The following is a 26203-nucleotide window of genomic DNA, read 5'->3' on the forward strand; positions in this document are numbered from 1 at the left end:
GAGGTAGAGCTCGCTCTACTAGAAATCATCCCAAGAGAGACGGACCGTCTGATGAAAACCAGCGCATATTTGGTAACAAATAAACAACGTATAAATAGCACAACCTTATTACAAGAGAAACTCAAATTGTGAGCCAGCTACCCCACCCACCTGAAACAATAACACCCACTGCAAGAAAGACAAGGCAATTAAAGAGATCAAGCTTATGAGGTCAAAACGTGGCAGCCATTCAAGTAAAACATGCAGAAAATAAACAACTCAAATAAAAATCCAACAGCAGGAGAAAAAACAAAAAAACCCAAAGCAGTCACAGGAAATTAGGAGAGAAAATGTTGCAAAGTTCAGCCAATCAAGCCTTCGTGGAATTATTTCAACATCTACTGCAAATCATAGACGATAACTCGGGTTGTCTGATGGTTTAGCAATCAGTCAAAATGCTCCTGCTACACATACAGGTCAGCAGTCACAGCCATTGTGGCATTGATTTTAACCACAGTGGATCCATTAGAGATACAGTGATTATCAAAACTTGTGTGCGAGGGAGACGGTGTGTGTCTATGTTTGTGCACGTCAGGGCTAAAACGGTTAAGTCATCAGGAAACTGTCAAAAATGTGATAATCGATTAATCCTGCAATATTTATTGGACTTTTTTGGGCAAATATCTTTAAAGAATTCAGCTTGTCAACAAAATGTGACTTCTTCTGCCCTTTTTTTTTCCCTTTTAGAGTAAAAATAACCTGACTGATGATGAACATTGGTTGCAGCCCTGACGTGTACGCCCATCTGTTTTCGTGCTTGCACGTCTAATTGTCGGGAAAAAACAAGTAAAACCAACTCAGTATCTCTTTGAGTGACATCTCTCCGTAATACACTTCCCAGTTCACCCAACAAGAATTCAGACTCTTTCAAAAACCCTTACAGAAACATTTCAAACCAGCAACACAGGTTTTCATCCAACAGTGACCGTGTGTGTGTGAGTGTGTGTGCCAGTCAGACTGTGCTTGGAGTCCAAGTCCTGCTCAGACGTAACAGACATACAGGTAAGTCTTTTCTATCCTCCAATCCGCCGGCACCTCCTCGGGTTTGTGGCCCTTCATGTGCTTCTGCATGGCAGCCAGGCTGGGGCAGAAGTCCTGGCAGATGGTGCACTGGTACGGAGACGCTCCGTTGTGAGTGCGCAGGTGCTTGATCATAGCCGAGTAGTCTCTTGACCGTTGGTGACAGAGCTTACACTCAAATGGCTTCTCACCTGAAAAATTCAACAATACGGCATTAACCTTGTAGACCTGCAGCCAGATGAGACGGGACTCGCCTCCTAGTTTAAGCCGCTGCACTTTCAGAGGTGTGTTTGTATGTCGGTGCTCTAGGGTTAGACCTGAATTTGATATTAACATTTCAAACCCTGAGCCATGAAATAATACTGGCAATATCTTTCTTTTTTTTAATGAATTCGTTATTAAACCTTCTGATAATTTTTTTTTAAAAGAAATTAAATATTAATTTGCATATATTAGTTTTAATTTGTATCATATTTGCTACATCTGGTATTTTTTGTAATTTGTTGCTTAAAAATGGGTGAAGGAAAAAAACTTACTGATAATCTAGTACTCAAAACTCTCAAAACTCACGTATTAAATATGATACAATTGGCTTTAAAGGTTTTAAAATGAGTCTGTCAGCATCCAAAAGAAATTTCCTCCCTGTCTTAAAAGAGGGACGTGATTAATTTATGTGATTAATATAAAATCACGTAAAAATAAAAAGCCTCACTATGGCCATTCCTTAAAGTACAAGATAACTAATGATTAAACTTATTTCCTTCCTAAAAAAAAAAAAGTTGAAATTTTGACAGAGCACACTGTTAGCTGTAGAAGAAATGCTGTGTTTTATTTATTTCTGTCTTTTTCTAAGGCCAAAACCTTAAATGCATTAGTCTAAATCAATACGTTCCTGCCCTTTCTATGGCAGGCATTCCCACTGAAGAGTCTTTAAAGTGATTTTCCAGCATAAAGATAGCAGGGCACTGTAGATTTTAGTAAGCGTGACTCATAAAGGAGTAAAATACTGCTTTTGTGGGGGACGATTTATACACATTGAATTATACAAACGGCAGCAGCAGCATTGTAAATGTGCCATTAAATGAAAATGTTGGCCGTGGTCACTGTAATACCAAGTGCAACACTGCGGTGTATCCATGTCTAATAAGAGAGTTTTGGTGTGCCGATAATACAGGCGATTGTTGGACTTTTCCCTGGATCCACCTGAAGGACTTTTTTCGAGCGCGCGCTCTTACCTGTGTGTACGCGGTAATGTGTCTCTAGCTGGTGTTTCAGGCTGAACCTCTTCCCGCAGCCGTTGCACTCGTAAGGCTTCTCTCCCGTGTGGATGCGTTTATGGCCCCTCAGCGTGCCGTCATCTCTGAAACAGCTCCCGCAGAATTCACACTCAAACGGGTGATCGCCTGAAAGCACAATCGTGTCACAGCAGCAGCAGCAGCCGCAACACCAACACAGCCCATTATCGTGAGAAGCATTAAAGGCTAACTTTATCCTTGGCTCGACACGGCACGCCGCATATGTAGCTGCATAGGTCAAATAGTCACAGAGGCCTTTCCGCACGTGCATAGCAAACATGGGAAATGATGTTCTTTCAGACGTTGCTAATGTTATGACATGAGGACACTCCTCTTGGCTGTCGGCTAATAGCTAATAAAAGTCCTCCAGGCATGTGCTGCTCTGTTCTCTATACTGTAGTTAATCTATTTCTCTCCTAGGCTGAGGGTTTGACTCATCTCCAATGACCTATGTGCCTCATTATCTCAGTGTCCACAGCAACAGCCAAGTCAGAGGATACATTGCTCTCCTCATTACAGGCCGATTCTCCCCAATCCCCCACCCCACTGTGGAGCAGATGACATTTACAAAATGTTACTTCCAAGCAGAATGGCATACAAACAAGATACGCTGCCATGGCCAAAACTCCCTTCACTTCTGTCTCTTCACATCAATTATGTATTTCTCCTGTCTAGACATCAAGCCGTCCTGACAGCTGGGAGTGTTATTTAAGGTAAAAGAAGAAAGGGGGACATCTTTTCAGTAAATATCTCTCCGTCTCCTGCGGCACTAAGACTCACCCTTGGTAGAACACACAGACAAGTCATTTCCATTTGCTTTTCCTTCAATATTTATTTGGGTTTCCTCTATCATTTTGGGTGAACCGCACTAGAACTGACAGCCGTGAATTGCAGAGGCCCGAAGGCTGTCTAAGAACCCAAAATATAAACAGGATGAAATTGCCCAAAATATGCACCGGCCATAACGGTACAGTGCTGTCATCGCCGAGGTGAGTCATCTTATAGAGAAGGAAGGAGGGTGGGAGAGGATGCATGCAAATTGACTAAAACCTTAAAGCCAATAACCCCAGGAAATTAACCCATATACCAAAATAAATACAGCTGTCTCTCGTCTCCTCCTTAACGTATGCATGTGCCTGACACCGACATGTTCGCGTTTTATGACTGCAGCTGACACTGTGAATAATGAGGATGGTACAAATGATCCGTCTCTTACCCGTGTGTGAGCGCAAGTGCCTTTTGAGGGTAGTGTGGCTTGGAAAGGGGCGCTCGCAGTGGCTACAGATGTAGCTGTGCATGCCTGCATGGGCCTCCATGTGCTGCTGCAGGGCCTTCTGGGTCTGGAAGCGCTTTGCACACAGCAGACAGAACACCGCCATGTCAGTCCCTGGAGAACGCGCAAGACACAGACGCACAGTTATTTCAGTACCATACACAGACAGGGCCTTAAGTGGGGAAACTGGGTCACTTCAACTTTGTGTGAGTCCTCTGAGGGAAAAGCTTCTTTCAAAGAGCAAGTGCCTCTACCTAAACTAACTCCCCTAAAAGCCCAGAGGCACTTTCAGCTGTGAGTCTTTATACGTTCTATTTTAAACCATGAAAGTCATTGTTTTCTTTAAGAATTTCCCACACAATGCAGAGCATGCCAATCACACAATCAATGGCTCCTTCCTGGTGTGTTAGATGTGTAATTATTCTCTTCATTCCCCATCAGGAGTCAGCTACAGCCTGTGAAGTCCTCTGTCTCTGTGCTCAAAGAGCAGCTGATAGTAGCTCCACCCTAAATGATGCCTACACTATGCGCTCTGTGCAGAATGTTAAGTAGTGATATCAAGCCATTAAAGGCAGGACTGCAGGAAAAAACACAATCCAGTTTAATCCTGTGTGTGACCTGGCATCTCTTTGGGGCTGCTTTCCTGTTGCACAGAGTGTGGAGAGGAATACAGATAGGGAGTCGCTGGCAGGCTAGTTTAAGTCAAAATGGCTATGTGAAGAAGATCCATTGGCTGTCATACAGTCAACATTTGATCTACAGGATGTGTACGCCAGCACGCTCCACTGTGACATTCACACTGATGCAAAATTCATATGTGCACCGGTGAGGGACTGGTTAATCAGTGGCATCGGACATAATGTGCATGTCCTGGAGAGTGAGGCTTTAATGTGAGATTATGAGGTCCTTATTTCTCTGTCTGCACAGGTTGCAGATCATTTACAATGCTAGCAGGTCCCATTGCTCCTGACTCAGATTCAATCAGACATCTCCAGCGGAGGATCATTAGTAAACAGAGGACTGTGCCAGCACTTCATTGGAATTCAAGTGGGGTTGCTGTGTCGCATTTAAAATGCAGTCTGATGAGGTCCACTAAATCAAATCATTTGTTACTGTTATTGAAGTGCCTTGAGGCAACTGGCAATTAAATTGGAATTAACGCAGGGAAAGGGATACAGCACACTCATACTAAGAGGGAAGAGTGTCAGACACTTGCTTTAGGTTCAATCAAGTTAAAGACAAGCCTGTTCAAAGGAGAAAGAAAAAGAAACAAATCAAGCATATTCACATTTTTTCAGGGATAAATCAAAAACGTTGGCTGAGTATTGTTTGCTCATCCGCGCATCACAGTTTGCTCAAACAATGAAAGACACTTTAACATTTCATGGATGACTGCAGTTTAGCTTAAATAAAGAAAGCCTCAGCTTCCTGTTTTGTTTTGTTTTTTCTCTCAAATCTTCTGAAATTTCACCCCAAAACAAAACTTAATAAAAGCGATCGTTCATAATCATTAACGGGAATAAGACGGGATGAAATGCATTCCCCGATCTTAAACGTCCTGCCGGGAGCCGGTCTGATGGAATGAGCTGCACCTGTTCAGAGGCTTTAGCCTGTGCTCTTTTCCACAAAGGGCACACAATGAGGTTCAGGCCCTCATTGACCAAGCCCATTAGTCATAGGCTCCTCATGCAACTCGTACAATCCCTGTCTTTATGTTGTCGCCTAATGACCAAGGCCCTTTCTCACACATGGATCACAATATTTTAGTTGTTGACAAAAGACCCTCCAGTCTCAATGCCCCTGCGCCCTCCCCACTCCCCTTATTCGCTGACCATACAGGAAATCCTTTCACTGGCTAACCAGCTTCACTTTCTTTCTGAGTCATACCTAACGAATGCTGCTTTTGCTCTACGCTGTGTAACAGTATAGTCTGGATAATGATCTATCGAAAATGGTTAAAAACACTTAAGAAGCAGAAAATGCAGTCTCTGAATGACCCCGAGATGTGAAGCCTTCCTCCACTTTAACCAGCTAGCAGTAAATTCTTTCAACCAGCAGGGGGAGCGCTTTCTGTTCCAATGTGTCCACGTTACTGTAGCTGCAGGCAGAGCAGAGCCCTCAACCAACCGAGCAGCATATTATCCACCTTGTAGATACTTCAAAGCTACTTTAATTATCCTCCCTCTACTCTCTCGTTATTAACCGTCATATATTTTAAACGCCTGTTTCGGTGCAGCTTGCATATTTTCCTTTTTTTCCCTCCCCTGTCTGCTCTAGAAGTTTTACATCCTAGTTTCTCTGTGGAGGTAAACCGTGACTCCCCGACACACTCGCAGACACTCACAGATGTACATCCTGATCTTTCTGTCACTGACAATGCTGAAACTTGAGAAAAGGAATATGACAACTCTTCTGTCACAAGAATCTCAACCCTTGATCTCGGGATGACACGCAGTGACAACAGCTCAGCAGTCGTTTTCGGTTTTATTCTGCGCAAGCGACGCTGAAAATAAAAATACCAAATAATGTCTTGAAGTGTAAACAAAAACCTTTGGAGGCGAGGAAGTGTTTGTATGCGTTAGCGGTGGCATTTCGCCTCACTGCGCTCTGTTAACTTTTGAAACGAAAAAGGTTTTGCGGTCGTGGAGTTTTCCAGTAAGCTTTGGTAATAAATGCTGGGGAGATTCTTTATGAGAGAATAAGCCCTAAAGTTGGCCGTCACTGCCCCCTGCTTTCTCACCCTTAACCAGACAATGGGTTTGGACTTTAGGCTTTAAGGCACAGGATGACCCCCTGACCTATGGCCCTCAATAGGCTAAAGACCACGTAATCAATAGCATTTCTCAAAGGCTGGAGCGTTGACTGAGCATTGTGTTTAGTGGGCGGGAGCTTTAACAGTGGGAATAATGATTTACTTTTAAGCAATTCTGCTACGAGGCAGAAAATCTAAACATTTAGTGTGTGCGTTATGCGACTAAGCTGCTCATCTAATGCACAATTAGGTTAGTAATTGAGGACAGTTTGGGGTTGTTATGCGATTTCAGCATATCTCCATGAAGCCGATGTGTATGCTCGTGTGATTTAACATAGTCTGCCTTCATGCATCTGCCACTTATTCAGTCCAACTGAGGTGGGAGCCAGCCAGGCTCTCACGCTGCCTAAGAAACAAAACCATGTGTCTAGGCAACCAGATAGGATCATGGTCCTTGTTGGGGTGAAGTGTTCAAGCTAATCCCTTCATTCACAAATAAGCGCAGCCTGTTTCTTTTCAAGCAGCAAACAAAAGTTTTCCCACCCTGAGATTCTGGGAGTAAACCCACGGCAAATTGGACAAGAGATTGTATCAGTGATGACCGCAAAGCTGTATAATTTCTTCTGTGTTAATCTTAACTTCAGTGTCCTGAGCCGACAGATTACACTGGTCGAACCGTGAAAAATGTCCTTTCTGTGTTTGCTGAAATATGCCGTAGACTTCATTTTAACAGCATCGGTCACAAATAACTGGCATTGTTTTAATAGACGCTTTCAGAATTCGATCCATTAAGGCATTTGTTTCGGCAAATTGTGAATGACGGCCGAGTCAGAGCTGAACAAATCACCTGCTGCTATCAAAACAACAGCGGCTTTCACAGTTTACAATATTAACACCAATGCTGTTCGCGACTACTAGTATGCAGCGTAAAGGCACTTTCAGCTACGTCCTCGGGCCCTGCTCGCCGTCTGCCGGCACACTGCTATCACCCTGTTAAACATACACAGCCAGGCGGGCTACGTGCTATGTGCTGGACCTCACATGACCCCGTGCGTTCAGGCTACTGTACGTGTTCATGCGGACAGCTCCATGCAGAGCAACAGTACAGTACCTTAAACAACCCCGGGCCCTCATCAGTAGACTGCTAATCTACCCGAGTGAGGAACAACCGACTCAATAATTAATGCAACATGAGATACGTTGCTCGTGTTTAACCACCATTCCACGGACCGGTTCATTGAGGCCACACACTGATTCATTCGCCTCTGTTCCTAGAACATTTGCTATATTTTCTATAGCTACTGTATTTCACTTTACATGAAATGGCAGGGCAGCTCGGGGCGTGTTTGTGTGCGTGTGTGTGGTAACAGTCAGGGAAAATAAATACGGGGGGGGGGGGGGGGCGGTCATAATGGCCAAACAGAGCGCAGTTCAGTTCAGTTTAAGGCTTATGCGAATTACAACTGAGTATTAACAGGAGGGTGCAGTATGATGACGGACACGCAATTAGGCGAGCTAAAAGGTCTGCATTAAGAGGGATGCATTAGAAAGCCTGGGCTGTATCTGAACAGACTACAGGACTGTTTAATTAGGGTTTGGACAGAAGGTAATATTATTCACTTGATGAAGCAGCCTGTAATGTGTGGAAACAGTGCAGCTGCTGTGAGTACACAAAGACAGCACTCTTATGGCCTTTTTTCTGTAGGCAAGGCAAGGTGGCAAAATGGTCAGCCAGCACAGTTTGAAGCACATACAGTCGATTTCTGTGCATGGTGGAGATAAGCTATGAGTCTTGGGTTTTCCAAAATGGAAAGCTAGGTGCCCCAGAGCCCTTACTTGCCATGATGAAACAAACCCCTTTGTTGTGAGAGCAATTCGGAGACAGATCCATTCTTTTATTTTGGGCACTGACAAGTAGGTCAGAGGAGACTATGACAGTGCTGTGGTGAGGAGTAAACAGCAGCACATGATGTTGTTTTCCTCCGTGTCCTGGCATCCAACACCAGCAGCAATCCTCCTGCCCTCAGGAAGTCCTCACATACCCCCTACCCCCTTCCCTTCTCACAGTTCAACCCACCCCTAACCCTCTCCACCAAACCCCCTGCTCTCTTTGATCTCTAACTTCAGCAACACAGAGCCATTAACCTCTGACATATAAAAGTGGCTAAAGACTTTCACTGTAAACTAGTCTTGCGGCCAAATCAGCCAAATTGCCACAGAGTAAGGTCTCCCAAGAGCAGAATTATTTCCCCTCTGGAGAAGAGGTGGACGGCAGTGCTGCAGCTGCTGAGGTCTGACAAGTGTTAATCTGCTAAGGGGAAACTCATTTGGCTAACTGGTTATGCCACATGGCAAATTAAAGCAGAAGCTGCACGCTCGGCACTGTGTCTCTATCTTTTTTTGTTTTGTTTTGGTGTTTTTTTTTTAGAAGAACAAGAAATAAAAACCAGGTGATTTGGAAAATGCGAGTCTCTGCAGTGATTTGGAAAATTTCCTTGCATAACCTCGGCACAACTGATTGAATTACCTGTAGCTCATGACGAATGCCACAATAAGAGTCAGTAAAAAGGGTCATGCGTCACAGCGGACCAAGCTGAGATCATGACAAAATAAGAGAGTAATGCCCTCCTGCACCCTGCTCTGGATACAGTGCCAAGCTGAAACCGAGCTCTGGATGTTTACAACTCAGGGAGATGAGGGTAGAAACTTCTGGGCATCGTTAACACCCCTCCATGTCCACATCCATTAACTATTCATACTGTGTGTGCCACCTGGAGTTACAGTTACGTGCCAGTGCTCCTGAGAGGGTTATCACCTTTCTCTGACAGTAGCAGAAAAGGTGTGGATTCGGACACTGTCAGGGATACATGTATGTGCCATCTGACAACAAAACTGTTGGGCAATAAACTCGAATTTAGGCAGATGGAAAAAATGATGCATTCATTACAGACAACCGATAAACCTTTTAGAAATGTCTTAATCAAACAGAAAAATACCAACTTACTAAGAAAAGTACTGCACTTAGACAACATCTGGTTTATCTCTCGCTTGATTTTTAGTGCATTTTATTTAATCAGTTGGACACTTGTGTTGTTTGTCATTTTTATCTCCTCCTTTTTCCTTTTTTCCCCCCTCTGTGAGGCACTTTCTAACGTTGATAACGACTTCAGCTCCCCGGGCATGTTTTTCCAAACTACGAGAGTCCAGATTGCAAATCACCATCCAGGTTTGTGCAGCCAGTCATCCAGAAATATAACTATTTAAAAAAATACTTTGACTCATCTTGGTGCCAAATGTTAATGCCAGACACTTGCTGAACAAGAAGAGTATGTAATGCAAACATTTTGCCTGGTTTGAGATCACTGAAAAATCACAAAAAGGTGTCTGGCCTGCTGTTGAGTGTGTGGGCGTGAGGTAAATAATTTCACAGCCGCTGTCATGAGGGAGGTGAGGATAGTATGTCTGTGAAACTGTAATGCTGGTGCTGTAAAGCTACTGCTGTGGCAAAGTGGCATGCAGTGGGCCTGGATGCCAGGAGATATTAGTGGGTGATATGTGAGAGGGCCTCCCACCTCCCTGTTGATAAATTATGGAGCATCATGACAGGAACAGTTTAACCCAGCCAGCATGACAAGCCAGTTTAGACCATGATCACGAGTCCCGTAGTCACGGCTTACTCAACAGCTCAGTGCATGCTGTCCAGGTTAAACATTGTGTGTGTGTGCGTGCGTGCACGTTGAGAAAGCATGCACACATGTTTGTAAAGTACCTGTGTGTGTTTGCCTGTGGGCTTCCAGAGCGTCCTCTGAGGAGAATGTCGCTCCGCACTGATCACACACGAGCGCCTCTGCAGGAGCTGTAGACAAAATCAAATTCAAAAGAGTGTGTTTTGATCAGACCTGAACACAAACATGTGTTTGTAATTGCAGCTTAAGTCAGTTAATTTCACATTTAAAGAGGACTGTGGAGAAAAGCAACGAGAGGGGGGGGGACAAAGAGATGCTGTTTGAAAAGTCAGCAAAGAGCCTTGTTTGTCACACACTTGTGCTTTTCAGGTGTTAACACAAGGAAGCAAATGTGCAGAGTACAATGGAGCAGTGGAAAGCGCCGTAAAAACACAACTGGGGACAAACAAAAGCACCAGACAGGGTGCAATGGTCCTTCTTCTCGAAAAAAGAAAAAGGAAAAAAAAGAGCAGAGCTGAAGAGTTTTATTTACCGTGCCCTGTTATCAGTCTCTGAACAGTGAGCAGACTGTATGCCTGAGAGGCCACAGAAGGACTGGGTGTTCTCTCTACAGCAGACGCTTCCCGCCTGCGGCACATCCCTTTATCAAAAAAAACACTTCAGAGTCAACACCCCGAATCCCACTGCATACACTGTAACTACAGTTCCCAGTTCACCTTTGGAATGCCCTTGTCTGTTCTGATGAAGACATGAGAGAGACAAGTATGCACGCTGCCAGCAGAAACGTTCAATCCTTGTTCTGCACTCACCTCACACCTGCACAGACAGACAAATAAGACAGATATGCACATACGCATACGCACACGCGCACACGCTCGCTCTTTCTCTTTCTCTCACACACAGCTGTTTGGATGTGGGTTGGCTCTCACAGAGATGTAAATCGGTTGCAGATCCATACTGGCCCAGGGCTCATTCACTGATCTATTTTCTGCTCAGCTGGCTTTAAATGAAGTTAAAATGACTCATTAAAACACCCACAAGCTTTGGGAACTCTGAGCGCTACAGCCTAAATGTGGTCCTCTTTCAACTCTTACGATGCCACTATACAGAGACACTCTGCCACTGTTCCCAGTGCTGCACACAAATACCAAAAAAAAAGAACCAACAAAAAAAAGAGAGAGAGCCCCAATCTGTTCATTTCTAAAAACAACAATTTTTGAAAACAAACTGTTACTGTTTTGGAATAGTGCGTTTTGTTACACGGCGTAAAAATAAAACTTGCTTGAGAGTAGTGTTGTTTAGTAGTAACACTAAAGCAGAATTTGCGATCCTGATGTTGTGTGACGCTGTCCAGTGTGGTGTGTTGTGTTGTGTGAGATTGTGTGATAAGGGAAGAAGAGAACATAGTGCATTGTCTTGTGCAGTCAAAGGCACGGAGTGTGCTCTCATCCATAAACCATCAAACTGTCTCCAGACGCGGCTGCAATCGTCCTCCATCAAAACACTTTGTCTGGCATACCAAAATAAGAGCCAGCATCGAGCTGAATACCAAATCAGCCCATTAGAGCAGTGGAGCACTCGCTCCTTAGCAACCAGCGGGATCTAAGGCTGCTATACCGAAATACACAGTGACAAAGAAATGAGATCCACATCTCTCTCTCTCTTTTTTTTTTCTGTAGTATTATAGGTTGACACATTGGGATGGGGAGAGTTTATGCAAAAAATTCAAATTAGGTTAAAGGTGCTGCTGTTACGGATGTCGCTGCGAATTGAAAATCAAAGCGCGTTGTGGTGGTCGGGGTAATGCAAGACAATATGTGTGTTTAGGGTTATCCAGAGGGTATAAAAGAGGAGGAACAGAAAAAGGGAGGGGGATCAGGTGAAGTTTAAAGAAGCAGATTCTTTCTCTCATCCGTCAGCAGGATGTCATTCCAAAACAATCCTCATAGAGAAGGCGGAGAGGACAGGGACTTTGCCTTGTCTGTACACATAATCCAACTGAGGTTTCTGTTTTAGTTTCATTTTTAGTCCCTGATCTCTACCCCCCCCCCCCCCCCCCCCCAAACTACCCGCCCCTCCTCTCTCTCTATTTTGGATAAAGTAGCTGGGAGAGCAGTCAGGTCTGATTAAGTCTGCATTTGGGTACAGTGTGTTCCTGGACACACATCTGCGAGCGAGCCATCACACACGCTTCGGAACACTGGCAGAACACCCAGGCCTGCCGGCAGCTGATGATGTCATCACTCAGAAGGGGCAGAGCTGGCGAGCTGCCAGAGTCTCCGAAAAAACACAGAAACGATTCAAACTGAGAGAGACTAGAGAGGGAGACGGAGAGAAGAGAGGGAGGGAGACGCGCATAGACCTAAGCATGGAAAAGAAAGCATGATCCAAGTATTCGGAGCAGCACTAACCGGCATGGGTAGGGGTGGAGGGGGGGTCGTAGCATGAACAGGTGCATTTGAAAAGCTGCACTACTGTATCAAGAGGGTTGATCAGCTCTGAATGCTCTGAGATGAGAGTGTGAGAGTTACTAAGTACCTGTGTGAGACAGCATGTGCATCCTGAGCCGCATGCTGTCCTGGAAGTGTTTGCCACAGTATTCACAGCCATTGCCCTTCTCCTCATTATGGAGCCTCCTGTGGAAAGACAAACACTAATGTGAGCGTGTTAACGGATTCAAGAAACGGAGCGAGACTGCACTTTTGATAAAGCAAAAAAGCCGCAGATTCGAGACACTTTTATTAAGGTCTCCCAAACCTAGAAGCATCATTGTAACAAGAGGAGCATGTTTTAATTCCGGCAAGAATCCCTCGCTGAATGCGGCATCATTAGCGTAAGAGGCCCTTGGAGTTGTGAATCACAACGCATGAACGCTAAAAGAACACAGACAATAGGATATCTGGCTAATTTCAGAGCGCAAACATACGCGTGCCTCCACCCGCCAGCACTGCAAGACACTGGGCACACACGCAAACCCACTCAGACTAGCGCGCGCACACACACAGACAGCACATGCAAGCAAACTCGCATCCCGACATAATATGCACACGCATACACTCCTCCTGTAACTGCAATGAAAAGGAGAAAAGAAGATGATTCGCTGAAGCTCCGCCGGCAGCAAAACCTATCATATCATATCACACACATCCAAGCATGCAAGGCATCTGTACTGTTATCCTTGGATCACCCCGCCAACAGAGCAAATGGCCTAAAAAATCTGTGGTTAAACACACACTGTGGTCATAATAAATGAGACTTAAGATGTCATTTAATTTAGATGAAATCAACATTAACGCCGTCGGGAACAAAAAGGAATCCTTTTAGAGCTGCAGGCCCAGTTTCAAATTTGACCAGCTTCTGTTCATACTAGATTCTTATACTATACTAGATTAGGTTTTATTTAGGACATCCTGGTGGTCAAGCAGTCGGCGATATATGCAGTTATGTTACAGTCTTTGATTTTTGGCAGATGCTTCCTAATATTTGTTAATATGCTTAAAAAAAGATGTTTGAGGTAGTTTAGAAATAGTGTCCAATACGATTGCTTACAGCGAGGTCTGCAGCACATGTTGCAGAGTAGCATCAGTGGTTTTCATATTAAATAGAGAGAAGTACATTACTAGAAAAATATTTTCCTATTCAATATAACTGGCATTCTGCATTTATAATAAGAAGCATAATATTACTATTAAGTTCCAATCGCATTTGAAACTAACTTAAACTAACTTCACTCACCGTGCATCAATATGTAGCTGACATTTTTGTCATTTAGTTGCATAGATGACCCCTTAATTACAGAGGTGGGTAATTAATTTTCCCAAGGGGCCACACGAGAATCTCTTTAAAAGCTTATTGGCGTGGCCTTCCACAGCAGTCCCATTTTTCTGTGTGGCTCCTGCACGTCTGCATATGCCAATCATCAGCGTTCTGCATTCCCACTGGTCGTCACTTTAATCACTCGCTTCAAAGCTGAACTCGCTTTAGCTTGGCACCCGCCCACTTCGCATCACTATTAGCTTTTTCAGCTGTCACTGCTACGAGTCACCGACTGGTCTCTTCCTTTGTTTGACACTGTTTGAAATACTTGGAAGACCAAAAAAATTTGATTTTGTGACTTTTTACTTTATTCGTTATGTTTTAAATCATACCATATATGGTTAAATGTCAATATCAGCTTCTGCCCTAAAAGAATAATTAACTGTTGGGCTCCAAATGCAATGAACGGGGTGGACTTTGTGTCCTGCTGGTCTGGGAGTGGGGACGGGGGTTAAAGGCACTGACCGTGTAATCATAATGTTTTAAAGTCGGAGTCCAGCTGCGAACAACGGTTGCGTTTGATTTTGAATTCATTCCACGTCTTCCTGCCCTCATTTCACTGTCATTGAAACAAAACCGATAAATTATTTGAAGTTAATTAATTTTGGAATATTGAAAAGAGGAGCTGTCCTCAAACATGCAAAACAGGCTTTTAATTTGATTTTAGCGGCTGTTTAGTAACCTTGAAAAGTTAGTGGAACACTGAACTGTTCATTTTATAATTTCAGCCTCAAGGCTGCTGATTTTTTTAAAAAAAATGGTATATATTTCCCAATTTCTTATTTTAATCATTCAAACCAAATGGATTTCTTTTTCTGAAGTGTTTCATACTAAAACTGTGCCAGGAGATGCCTCCTGAACAACACCAGAAAATGTCAATCTGCAGGCCAGGTGTATGCTCAGTGACCTGGTTACAGACCTACAGCAACTTCATTACATCCTCAAGCAGTGCCACCACCGCAGCTCCTTGAACCTGCGGACATGAGCCTGTCTCCGTGAGTAAGCTGTGCGCATCACTAAATATCCCACAGGATGCATTGTTTCAACAGAGTTCTGGAGTGAGGCTGAAATGTCAGCCACAGGCATGAACAGGGAAACACTGCGATCCTAATCATGGGTTAGCTGCACATTAGGACTGCAAACTGTCTTGTTTCTACCGACTGATGATGAGTCAAACGCTGACGAGCTCGCACAATTGGAAACATCTGCAATCAAGTTAATGAGAGCTGTCATCGATCTGGTTAATTTTTTGTGTACAATGACAAAAGGACAAGCTAATAAGTAGGGTAAAAATAAACAAGAACAATAAAAAAACAACAACAACAAAACAACAGAGCCGAGTCGTGAAGCAGAAGTTATCCATCATGTTGCTGAAGCGTCCAGCCCGGCCCCTGCTGAGAGGATCCTGTCTGCTGATGCAAAGGAATGCATATCAAATAGCCTGGGAGACAGACTGTTGTGTGAAGCGCACTTCTGCACAGATAATCAAACAGAATTTAGAAAATGAGGCTTTGTAAATGACAGCATTTTGCGACACCAAGGCCTCTTTATATCAAACCCCTCACAGAGACTCGATTCAAAAGTTGCCGACACGTCTCACTGTTAAGACACGAGCGCAGGTGTCCCTGAGAATAAATGAACAAATTCTCAGATGCTGTTTCAAGCTTTTGACTCGCATTATATTCACTGAGAGAGGGGGAAAATCTCGAAGACGTAGAAAAGGTTAAATTTAAGAGACACGTGTCTAGCATAATCATTCATTATCACAATAAGCACAGATCCACCTGCACGCCCGTCTCCTCCATCTTTTATTAAAGGTAACGCACAACTGTCAGTGAAAATGTTGAGCTGCAGGAGAGTGTAGCAGTGTTTCTTCAGCACAAAATACAACAAAATATTTTGTGATTATTAGCTATTGAGCCTGGCGTTTTTAAAGTATATTATTTCATTTTGCATTAGTTAAAACAAGCCAGATTAAAAATAAACAGCACAAATTAGTGTTAATGGTTGTTTTGTGCATGTTACCTGTGCTGCTCCGCAGCCTGCCGGCTGTGCAGCTGGAGCCCACATTCGCCACAACACTGCTGGCCTTGAGCTGGGGCCTCGTGCCTCATCCCTGCTGCAAACTGGCCAAGCCTGCTCAGGAGCTCCCTGTGCAGCAACCCTTGGTGCAGCAGTCCACTGTAGGTTCTCGGGTCTAGTGGCACACCCAGGGTTGGGGCCACAGAAACAGACACTGGCATGCCCTCCCCTGTGTGGTTGGATGGCACAGAGTATATGGAAGCCAGGTGTTTCTCAGAGATCCCGGGAAAACAGTCAAGAGTGTTTCCTGCCATTTGTCCTCCATCCTCGGGGCCTGTGTGCAGCTCTCGAGCACTGGTGATGACGCTACCTCTCAGGGGCGTCCCCGGGTCTTCGTCTCTAGGCTGGTCTGAGATGCAGCTTCCCTCCCCTGCACTGGAGGATCTGCCCTCATAGCTGTTGGCATCATCCACCTGCATGCGCTCTAATTTTATACTTCTGGGAGGTTCGTGGGATGAATCCTGGGCTATCTCTACACCGCTATGCTGAGCCTTCTGGGAGTTCTCCATGTCTACCACTGTGTCCTGCTTGGGGCTCGATTCAGGAGCTGCCTCAGGCTCTGGGCCAGGAGAGCTCCTCTCAGTCATGTGGTACAGTGCCAGGTGGTGTAGAGCTGTGGGACTGGTGTGGTTGGGTCCATCCTGTATGGAATGCTTCTTGGACATCAGCATTTGCCTCCAGTGCCTGGCCCGGCCATGGTCACTGTGATCTCCGGAGCTGTGATTCCTGACCGCCACTTCCTCACTCTCCTCTGCCTGGATGGTCTCCAGCACCTTCAGGCACTGCTCCTCCAGGTACTCGATCTCCAGAATCTCAGCAGCATACAGCAAGTCGTCCAAGTCCTCAGCTGTGGCCTGGAGCGAGGCGGTGTAGGCGTACTCTAGGATCTGCTGGAAAGTCTTGGGGGACAGGAAGTCCAGGGCGTAGCGCAGGCTGCTGCGGTGGAACAAGATCTCGAACATTTTGCTAGTGCAGGCCAGGACGGTGCGGTGCGCTGGAAACTCTTGGCCATCCACTGTGATAATGACATCACACAGGGTGCCGGTCAGACGCATCTGATTAGCCCGCTGCAGGAGCGTGCTGGAGTGAGTGGGATTGTGGAGTTGAAGAACACCCATGTTTGTCAGACCCCTATCCACTCGGACCTTTGCTGAGCCCACGCATGAGGTGTGGCTGTCCTGCCTGCTTTGCTTTCAGTTCGCTGTAGGTCTGCGTTTTGGGGTGGAGGAATGAAGATGGAAGACTGTTAGAGCCCATTTCACGTACAGTATGATGCAAAAGGCAGATGATTATACTCCAGGGAACACACCAGTCAAAAGCAACTTAAAATGATATTAATGAATATTATATAAAGTGAAAAGCAAACCCTCGACCCCCCTATGTGATTTCTTTAATTATTTTATTTGATGCACCCTACATGCATTTAAAAAATACCAAAGGGAGACAACAGGTCGATGAGCGCAAAGCAACAGTTTCCACTGCAGGTGATTAGTCTGAGGTTTCACTGAGAGCGGTCACGTCGCTGTAATAACGTCTGCATACTGAGAGGTGACGGTTCAATTTATCAAGCTCCTCACACATTCATCCATTCCTTCAACAGGTAGGCCTGCTATTAACAAAGCCCTTCAAGGGCTGATTAGTTCATTTAGGCGGCGCACGTTCATGATTAGATGTGTTACAATTAAGCGCTCTGCTTAAAAAAAAAGAAAGAAAGAAAAGAAAAGAAAAAGAAAAACCTGAGTAAGTTACCAAACTGGCAAAGCACGCAAATAAAGCGCAATCCGCGCATGCATGGATTTTTTCTATACATCCAAACGGCTGAATGAGTGTCTGAATAATCCCCGTTTGATGTTTTGTGTAGTCGGACCACTCATCACCTCGAGTGATGCTGACGGGCTGCATCCTCAACTAACCGCAACATCAGAGCGCATCAGGTGCAGACGCACAAATCCACCTGATTATCCAAACACATTGCGACAAATTAAGCCTCCCTGCGCGCTTTTCATTTAAGGGGACGCGACGGGTTCGAAAATAAAAGACCCAATTTGTCTAAAATAGTCCAGAGTGCATCACAGTGGCGTGAACAGTGTGCGATACAGTCTGAGCTCATTCAAGTTTGGAAAATCCTAAAGCAGTGCGCGGACTAAACTTAAGTGGATTTCCACATGGTTGCTGCGAAACGAAATTATATCAAGGAGCCGCAAAGCTGACATTATTGTTCAGTGTTAATAATTAAGATGAGGAGGTCTCAAAAGTAGTTCATCGGAGCTGAATCACCTGACAGAAATCAACAGTGGAAAGAATAAAGAGTGGCGGCTGTCAGAGCTGTTCTTACCTCCGTCTCCTAATGTCCTCCGCTGATTATCCAGGCAGTATCATGCTTACACATTTCACAGTACCCGCTCCAAACTCAGTCCTGCTCCAAGTAAGCAAATCATCACCCAGCCACGACAGTCAAACCAGCAGGGGAAAGCGAGACTGCCGAGGAGAATTTTCAAAATAAAACGACGGCCTGAGCGATGTGATTAATAACTGTTGATCCAACTGACTGTTATTATCAGGTTATAATTACAAACGTACTGACTGTGTGGCGTTAATACATTGTTTCCAACATGCTGTAACTAACTCAAGAACTAAATTGTTTCCAGAACCAACACTATGATCACAATAAGAGGGGCAAAGTGATCGAAATGCGTGCAGAAAGCACTTAGTGTGAGTCAAAATCGTTATAACGATACTACAGTATTCACGTCTTTGTAGATCGTTGCAAAATGACACTCCTGGAAAAACGGCACTACATGAAGGAAATTATAAAGTTTAGTTAGATTTGATTATTCACAAATATTCTGTGCATTTTATTCACCTAAATACTGACACACACATCAACATATTTTGATCAGTATTAAATGATGTAGCCTATTTTACACAAATTACTGGGTTTAACTCTAAGCCTTCACGTGGAAACAAAGGTAGACAGAGAGTAATGGTTACACTTGTGTATTTTATGTAGATAATGCAAATATTTTGGAACAGACGTAGAGAATATCATTTTGTATTTGAAGACAAAGAAAGAATGCGATTCTTATGAGGCTTTGCTTCTTTTTCATTTTTGCCAGCTACAAGGTTACCCAACTTGTAAACCGGTGTACTTTAGTTTTTAGTATTTCAGTAAATGAAGTGAAAAACTGGCCTGCAAATATGCTCTTGTGTTTAGGCCACTGAATCCGTTGCATCCTGGTGATTTAGTGCTTTAAGATATGCAACATGTTTCCCCAGCGCTCCTAATTTGCATCTGACTGAGGAGTTTTGATTAAGTAATCCTTTACCATCCTTTTGTGCTTTTCCTGTGCATCTCTCTCTTTCAAAGGTAAAATATGAGACAACGATAGATGGGGGTAAAAAAAAATCCATCCAATGCCTATTTAACTGTGTATGATTTTACCTTGGAAGTCTCAGAAATATCTACACTCCTATACATTTGAGCTGGAAATGCCATTCTATTTACGGCCCTGCATACCTCCTAAATTCCATATATTAACATATGATTTTATTCACCTGGACCAGCTGCAACTTTTAAATGGCCCTGCTGGTGGCTTATACAAATGCAGATGACGTAGATTACAGGTTAAATGAACTGAATTTTTATTGGCCAGCGGGACTGGGAATAATGTAAGTATGAAAGTATGTCAGCTTGTGGCATGAATAAAGAAATGGGTTACTTCAGACACGGTGAGAAGTAAACGGTGTGTCTTTGTCGTACGCACAGCTTGATTAAAATAAGTTTGACAGCAGGTTGAGGTTTGGTCTCTCTAAAGGGCGCTCAACGTGATTTCCGTAACCCTGCATGAATATAATGAAATCTTTCTATAGAAAATAAATAAAAATCACTTTTACACTGAGTACTTGCAGTTTTACTTTGAAGATCCCACCGTCTAACTTCCTGTCTCCACAAGGCTGCTAGTTGCTGACTTTACCGGCTGCAAATCATCGCCGGGCCGACGTCACGGCTCGGTGTGATCGCCCTCTGCTCCTCGGCTCTCCATCAAGGCTGCGGTCAGAAACATCTACAGCGTTTCAGAACTAGTGACAGGCTACAGGCGGAGGACTAGTTTGTTTGCCTGAAATAAGAAGCACACTCTGATTAATTCAGTGCGTTTACGCATCAGCCTGGTTCGTGCGCACAGGGCACACCGGGGAGGCGGAGGGGGGATGAAACTGCCTAAGAGGGGACAGTGGGTCGGTGTGGCTCCTGAAACTGGATGCCATACCGGGTCACTGTGGTTGTTGACACTCTGACACAACACTGGTTCATGTCACATCAGAGGTACTGAGGGGAGCCGAAAATATCAAGCCCTCACTGGTACATAGTTTTGTCCAACACTCCAGACTGGAAGTACTAACTTTATTCCTGTACAAGCGTGCGTTACGTAACACGTGTTTACTTGTTCCCCCATCTATCCGAAGCATTAGCCCGAGGGACTTCCAGCGCTAACATAACCTGTTTGCACTGTAACCTTTCTAAATCGTCCTGTGTTTCTATGACATGGCGAAACCAAGAGGGGTTCCGAAAAGTGGGTGCTTTCTGCCATCTACTGTTAGAAATCTGTCACTGCACGTTCCGGATTCAAGTTGTGCTGGAAAAATAAGAACGGAAAAGTGAATAAAAGTAATGACAAAATGGGACAGGACGAAATTAGATTTGGAAACCATTTTATTTTGTAAATGGGTTAGCACTCAGACTGTACACAACAGATATTTTCTGAGTTTGACCCAATAAAACCAAAAGGAGCATCCAGAGGCGAGAGAGCAAAGTGGTCTGGTGACAGCACTGGAGTACAAGGAGAGTAAAGATCTTCTTTTATTCCTGCTTTAAAACTGTATCTGATTTTTGTGATGGTACAAAAAAAAGTATGATCATCTGTCTTAGGTGGACCACCTTGCTTCCTGCCAATGGTATCGTCAAGCAGTCGCTCTTGGTGAGTGATTTTTGTACAAAAAGACAAAAACTTTAAAAAAAAAAAAGAATTTCAGAGATCACATTACAGAACACTTGAATAACAACTGGGGGAAAAAATAAAAAATAAAAGCAATGTGTATAATTATTCCAGAGCAAGCCCCAAAGGTAACACTCATTAAATCAATATGAGCACTATTTGCCCCCATACAAACACGGGCATGTCTATCTGCCTTGTAGTTATACGTTATGATGTACTGACTGAATTCATGCCGAGGCTTGAAACGCCTTCCTTCACTACAGCTGGCGATAATATGGTGCTGTGACCAGAGACGGACAGTTTCATACACTACACGTGTTATAATGACCACATTAGTCCATTTATCGTACTTTTTCTTCTAATAACACATCAAATAAAAAGAATAGGCTAAATTTCTCACAACGAAGCTATGCAGATTATCATAGAAACTGATGACAAGACAATCTATTGACACACAGGCACAGTGCACAAGCTTGCAGGCAGGAACAGAAAAGAAATCTTTGTAGTTTTTAAATAGTACAAAAAATGCTTTTTTAAATTTCCTTTTTTAAATGTTTTTTTTTTTTTTTTGCTTCAAATGCACAACTCAAAACTATGAAGCCAGACCTTTGATCTGCGTAAATGGGAGGAAGAACTACAGCTCTCATAGTCGTCCCCCAAACAAACAAATTTAGCTCGAGATCACAAGACATTCGCTTGATCCACAGTTCTTCAACCAGCGGCTGAGAATCAGCAGCTGTGCTGCCTCCTGTTTGTTTGTTTGTTTGTTTTTTTGGTCTGTGACTGTTAGCGTTCAAGGAGTCGCCTTTTTGTTTTTCTCTAAATCAAATACATTTTATTAATGAATATTTTAACTACCAATCTGGTAAGGCAGTGACAGACTGAATAAATTTGATCCAGAAATGGTGTAAATCTGATCAAATCATGCACATCATGTACTTGTGGGATTCTCTCAGCCTCTTTCCCCCCTGCAGCTGGCTGTGGGTTAATCCTGGATTTCATATAACCATAAAAAATGGCTATAATCCAAAGGCCGAACTCGAGTGTATGTTTAATCAATGCCAGCATATATCTGCGCGTGATTAAACATCCCCGTAGCAGACGAAGTGAAACAGTAAACCTTGTAAACAAAACTTCACAACCAATTGCAGGTCAGACATGCAGAACAAGCTATTTAATGAGACTAGGCCACAAAAGAAGTCAAACTTAAAAAAATGCTGAAAAAAACGTTTACATTTGAACATTAGAACATGAAAATAAGAAAAATAATTTCTATAGTCAGTTGTTTTTTTACCTTTACATTTCTCATAAGAATCCAATACTTTTGCGCAATTGCAGTCCAAACTATAAGCACAATAGAAAGTAGAGTCTAATTTTTTATATATATATATATGCATGTATAAGTGATCTGTATAATTAGAGATTGTTCTTAATCTTCCTGACTGGTTAAATAAAATAATAATAAAAAAATAAAATAAATCTCTTATGACCTACAGATAAACTCCTTGGGTGTAGTAAACATTTCATGAATGAGAGCAGAAATGAAAGCACAGTCAAAGTGCGCTCTAACCAATCGACACGCGTGTTGTTTTGAGAGTGGAGATAAGGGCACTGGAAACCAAAAACTCCTGCAGTGTTTCTTGCTCGATGCTGCTGCTGCAAAATGTTTTGGATAGGGCTGGGATGTCCCCGGCCCATCATGCTTTGCTCTCGGCTGTATTTGTCTGTATGACACTGTTGTGTTCTGCAGAGATCAGGGTGTTTGGTAAGCCTCCCTCCTCAAGTTTGCCCTTCTCATCAGAAAAAATCTTCCTGCAATGGGAAAGAGACAAAGTTCAAAATTAGAAATCGGGACGTCTCACGCAAGACAACAGAAAATATCTGAACAAACAACACTTTGTTTGAACAGTTTAAACCATTTATTCTCAATGACATCTTCACCCAATATGTAAGAAGACACTGTATTTAGATATCTTCTTACATACCTCTTCACCACCTTGACAACAGTCAGATAAAATAAACAGATAATGGCATACCCATACACCTCGTCCTGTAACGACTAGCATGCCTAAACTGAAACAGCAAATATTAGCTATTAATTGCTTTAGTTCTACTACAGAGAGACAATGGTAGGACGAGAAATTAGCCCTGGGCTTGTGGTATGTGATGTCCATTTTCATCTTTAAAGCAATTAGCACAGTTTCTAGTTGCTCAGAGCACAGAAACACCACAGTTAGAAGCTGTAGAATTAGTGAGAACTAAACATTGTGGTGATTAACAAAGGTCCATTGCAGACATGTAACACTGCTGTTAAAGTGATGGCTTTTACTTAACTGCTTATTGTGACTTTATTCAGACATGAGAGCAACGCTCAGGTACTCGAGTAGTTGAACAGTAGAGATGGAAAGTCGTGGTTTTTTTGTTCTCCTGACAGACATAATCAGTGACTGATTTTACAACGTATAAGTTGGATTTAAGCGTTTCTTTTTTCTGCAACTTAATACAATTGCTGTTGAACAATAATGACTTTACTGGCTGTTATTTTGCAAATTAAAGCTGATTTTATTTTCAGCGATTGCAAAAAATTGTGGGATGTGGGGCATGAGCTTTCTTCACTTCTGAAGGGAAGCATGCCAGAAGAAGTTTTAAGAACCACGGAGACATCAATAAGACGGCACGAATGAAAGCACACTGAGAAAGACAGAAGATCTGTTTACAGCATTTTTAAGGCTGCATCACTCCATTCACTCGTATTTATTTTCTTGATTTTTTATTCCTCCTGTAAAAGGTCAAAGTTTCCTAACGCTCAAGGTTATTTCATCACTTCCTAAATTCTTCAAAACCTAAAAAATATTCAGTTTACTATAAATTTGATTTTAACTATTATGTTGATACATGAAGACTCACCTCAACAGCTCAACACTGGCTTAACCAGTTGGGTTCTTTTTACAGGAATCGTATGAGGCTCGGTTAGGGACGTCGTGTTGTCATGGTAACTAACAGTGTGCAAAACTAGTTCAACAGATGTTTAAGAGCTGTGGCCCTCGCTAGTTGGCTCCAGCAATACTAACTCACTGAACGAATTATTTATATTTGGATAATTTACAATGCCAGTTAACTGTTGTGTCCAGAATGGTATGTAGTTGGGCATAAGACACCCTGCAGACCAGTGATCTAGACAGTGAATGACTGTATGTAAGCCGTGTCAGAGTAAACTGGGTAAAACCCACTTGATCACCACAAGTGGTGTGTAGACATTCACCCACAATGTGAGAAAACTGCCGGTGCTAGCTCCACCTCCCTGAGCAAACTAGCATGACGTGTGCAATCAAAGATGTAACACAATGGCTTTTCAGTGACATTTAAGATAAAATCTACTCACTGAAGAATTTGAATAATGGTTTGAAATGACTTAAACATACGCAGTATTTCATGTGCACAGCGTTTAACCTCATTTATTAGTTTTCTGACCTGTTCGTGAGAATGATTTTATTGTCTCTGTTTAAGTCACTCACCAGGAACACACCTAGACTTATGAATGGCATGTCAAATTTCCATATTTATGTAACGAGCTTCTTGTCTTGAAAGGGATTTAACTACGTTTGTGGTGAATGTTGCAAAGATAGAGACCCCACAATGGAGAACGGTCACAAACAAAACAAAAGCATCGTATCACTTCTCTATCCACAACATTGTACTAATAACTATCTTATTATCATTACCACAATTTACCATTACAATATTTTATATATTGTGTGGTCAATGGCAAGATGCGGTGGTGAATGAATGGGTATACAAGTTACACACACGCACTCACGCACACACACACACTCACACACACAGATAAACCTCTAGAGGGAGCCGTACTCATCGTTGACAGGAGGAGCAGTCTTGGCCAGAGTCTCTGATGGCTGTAGAACTGGGCCTGAGGGGGGGTCTGCTTCGTCTCCATTGGGTAGAGAGGGGGCAGCTGGTGGGCTGTCTAAGCTAATGAGATCTGCGGGGGGCATGGAGGGTCTTTCTGTCCCGTTTATCATCTCTAAGTCTAAATCTGCATTTTTGGGCTCCATGTCAGGGGTCAGTAAGTCATATGTGTCTGACGCTGATATAAGAAGGTTGTTCGATGGCAACGCCTCAAGATTCACAGGGACAGGATTGGAAGGAATAGGAGTAACAGGTAAAGGTGAGGGAATGCCTGAAACTAGAGAACCAGGGTTTACAGCATCCAGGTCTTCAGAAACACCGTGGATCACTGCAGGTGAACTAGTAGTAGCAACTCTGGCAGTGGGCGTGGTACTGTCAACAGTTTGATCAACAGTTTTGTCTTTGTTAAAGGCAGTAAGGCTACGCCCACTGGAATCTGGGGCTGTAGGTTTTGAATCTGGGTCTGGTGCAGGGGCAGTAGTTGCTAGACATGAGGCAGTTTGTACTGGTGGCTCTGGATTTAAGGCTACAGTGTTTGGCTGTGTGGGAGGTTTAGTGACTGGTGGGCTTGGAGCAGGTTTCCTGTTGTCTAAAGTGGGAGAGGAAGATACAGGAGAGACAGCCAGAGGAGAAACAGGGGGGCTACTTTTAGCATTCAGAGCAGCAAGTTTAGGAGAGTGTCTACGCTTCGGTGGTATTGGCGTCCCAGATTTTTGAGGTTTGATCTGTTCGGGGGTGCAAGGAGGAGTGTTTAATTTCTCCTGTTCTTCTGGGGCATCTCTTCCTCTCTGTTCTATTAGCGGGGCCATTTTAGCTTCAACAGCAGCTGTGGAGACGAGGGGGGGCGGCGGGGCCGTGTTCGATTCTGGAGTCGGGGCCGGAGCCAGGACAGGGGTGGGTGAGGGTTCGTTGGCTGGGGTGGACAGGCTACAAGTGAGGGTAGTGGTTTCACTAGAGGGGCTGTCCTGAGCGGGATCAATTGTTGCAGTGGCTGTGTCAGAGTTGGTGGCTACGGAGGAGAGGGTGTCCAGTGCCAGAGCAGCAGTGTAAGCCGCCTTCCTGAGAGAGCAGGGAGAGAACAGAGACACACAGACTAGACACCAGGGTGACTGTGACAAGAGGAGGGGTGGCCCGCACGAGAGCATGCAGAGGGATTAGTTGGCTTTAGAAATTCACACAAACATAGACAAAGCAACTAAAAGAAACACAAAATACAGCAACTTTTAAGCCTAGTGAGAAAAAGAAAGAAGAAGAAAAAGAGGGCATCATGCTGTGAGTGGACATCAAAGGATACATCCCATACACACACCAACATGGAGTAC

At 43.7% G+C, this 26203-nt stretch overlaps 2 protein-coding genes across 11 annotated transcripts in view; both read right to left on the reverse strand.

Moving 5' to 3' along the window:
• Window positions 1-630: 630 nt before the first annotated feature.
• Window positions 631-18439, reverse strand: zbtb16b (zinc finger and BTB domain containing 16b). Its single transcript, XM_026191534.2, has 7 exons — window positions 18299-18439; window positions 15907-17172; window positions 12604-12701; window positions 10149-10235; window positions 3571-3741; window positions 2295-2462; window positions 631-1250 (listed from the first exon to the last, which is right to left on the reverse strand). Exons 2-7 carry the CDS (start codon window positions 17079-17081, stop codon window positions 1021-1023), a joined length of 1929 nt encoding a protein of 642 aa, XP_026047319.1. The 5' UTR covers window positions 17082-17172; window positions 18299-18439; the 3' UTR covers window positions 631-1020.
• Window positions 18440-20656: 2217 nt separating this feature from the next.
• The window catches only part of ncam1b (neural cell adhesion molecule 1b), an 80928-nt gene continuing 75381 nt past the window's right edge, over window positions 20657-26203 (reverse strand). For 6 of the 10 annotated variants that reach the window (XM_026193421.2, XM_080288859.1, XM_026193419.2 and 3 more), the window contains 2 exons: window positions 24825-25940; window positions 20657-22769 (listed from right to left, as the gene is read on the reverse strand). In XM_026193421.2, coding sequence (XP_026049206.2) covers window positions 22655-22769; window positions 24825-25940 — 1231 coding nt within the window. In that variant the 3' untranslated portion in view covers window positions 20657-22654. The other 4 variants (XM_080288861.1, XM_080288862.1, XM_080288864.1 and 1 more) reach the window with 4 other exon arrangements.

Source organism: Astatotilapia calliptera, chromosome 14 (genome assembly GCF_964374335.1).
Source record: "Astatotilapia calliptera chromosome 14, fAstCal68.1, whole genome shotgun sequence".
In the NCBI taxonomy this organism is placed as follows: Eukaryota; Metazoa; Chordata; class Actinopteri; order Cichliformes; family Cichlidae; genus Astatotilapia; species Astatotilapia calliptera.

Coding starts and splice junctions, on each gene's coding strand:
- zbtb16b (XM_026191534.2), bottom strand. CDS start 17,081: ATGGGTGTTCTTCAACTCCACAATCCCACTCACTCCAGCACGCTCCTG. Junction 12,702..15,906: donor CAGGCTGCGGAGCAGCACAG/GTAACATGCACA, acceptor GTCTTTCCACAG/GAGGCTCCATAATGAGGAGA. Junction 2,463..3,570: donor GCACTTGCGCTCACACACGG/GTAAGAGACGGA, acceptor TTGTGCTTTCAG/GCGATCACCCGTTTGAGTGT.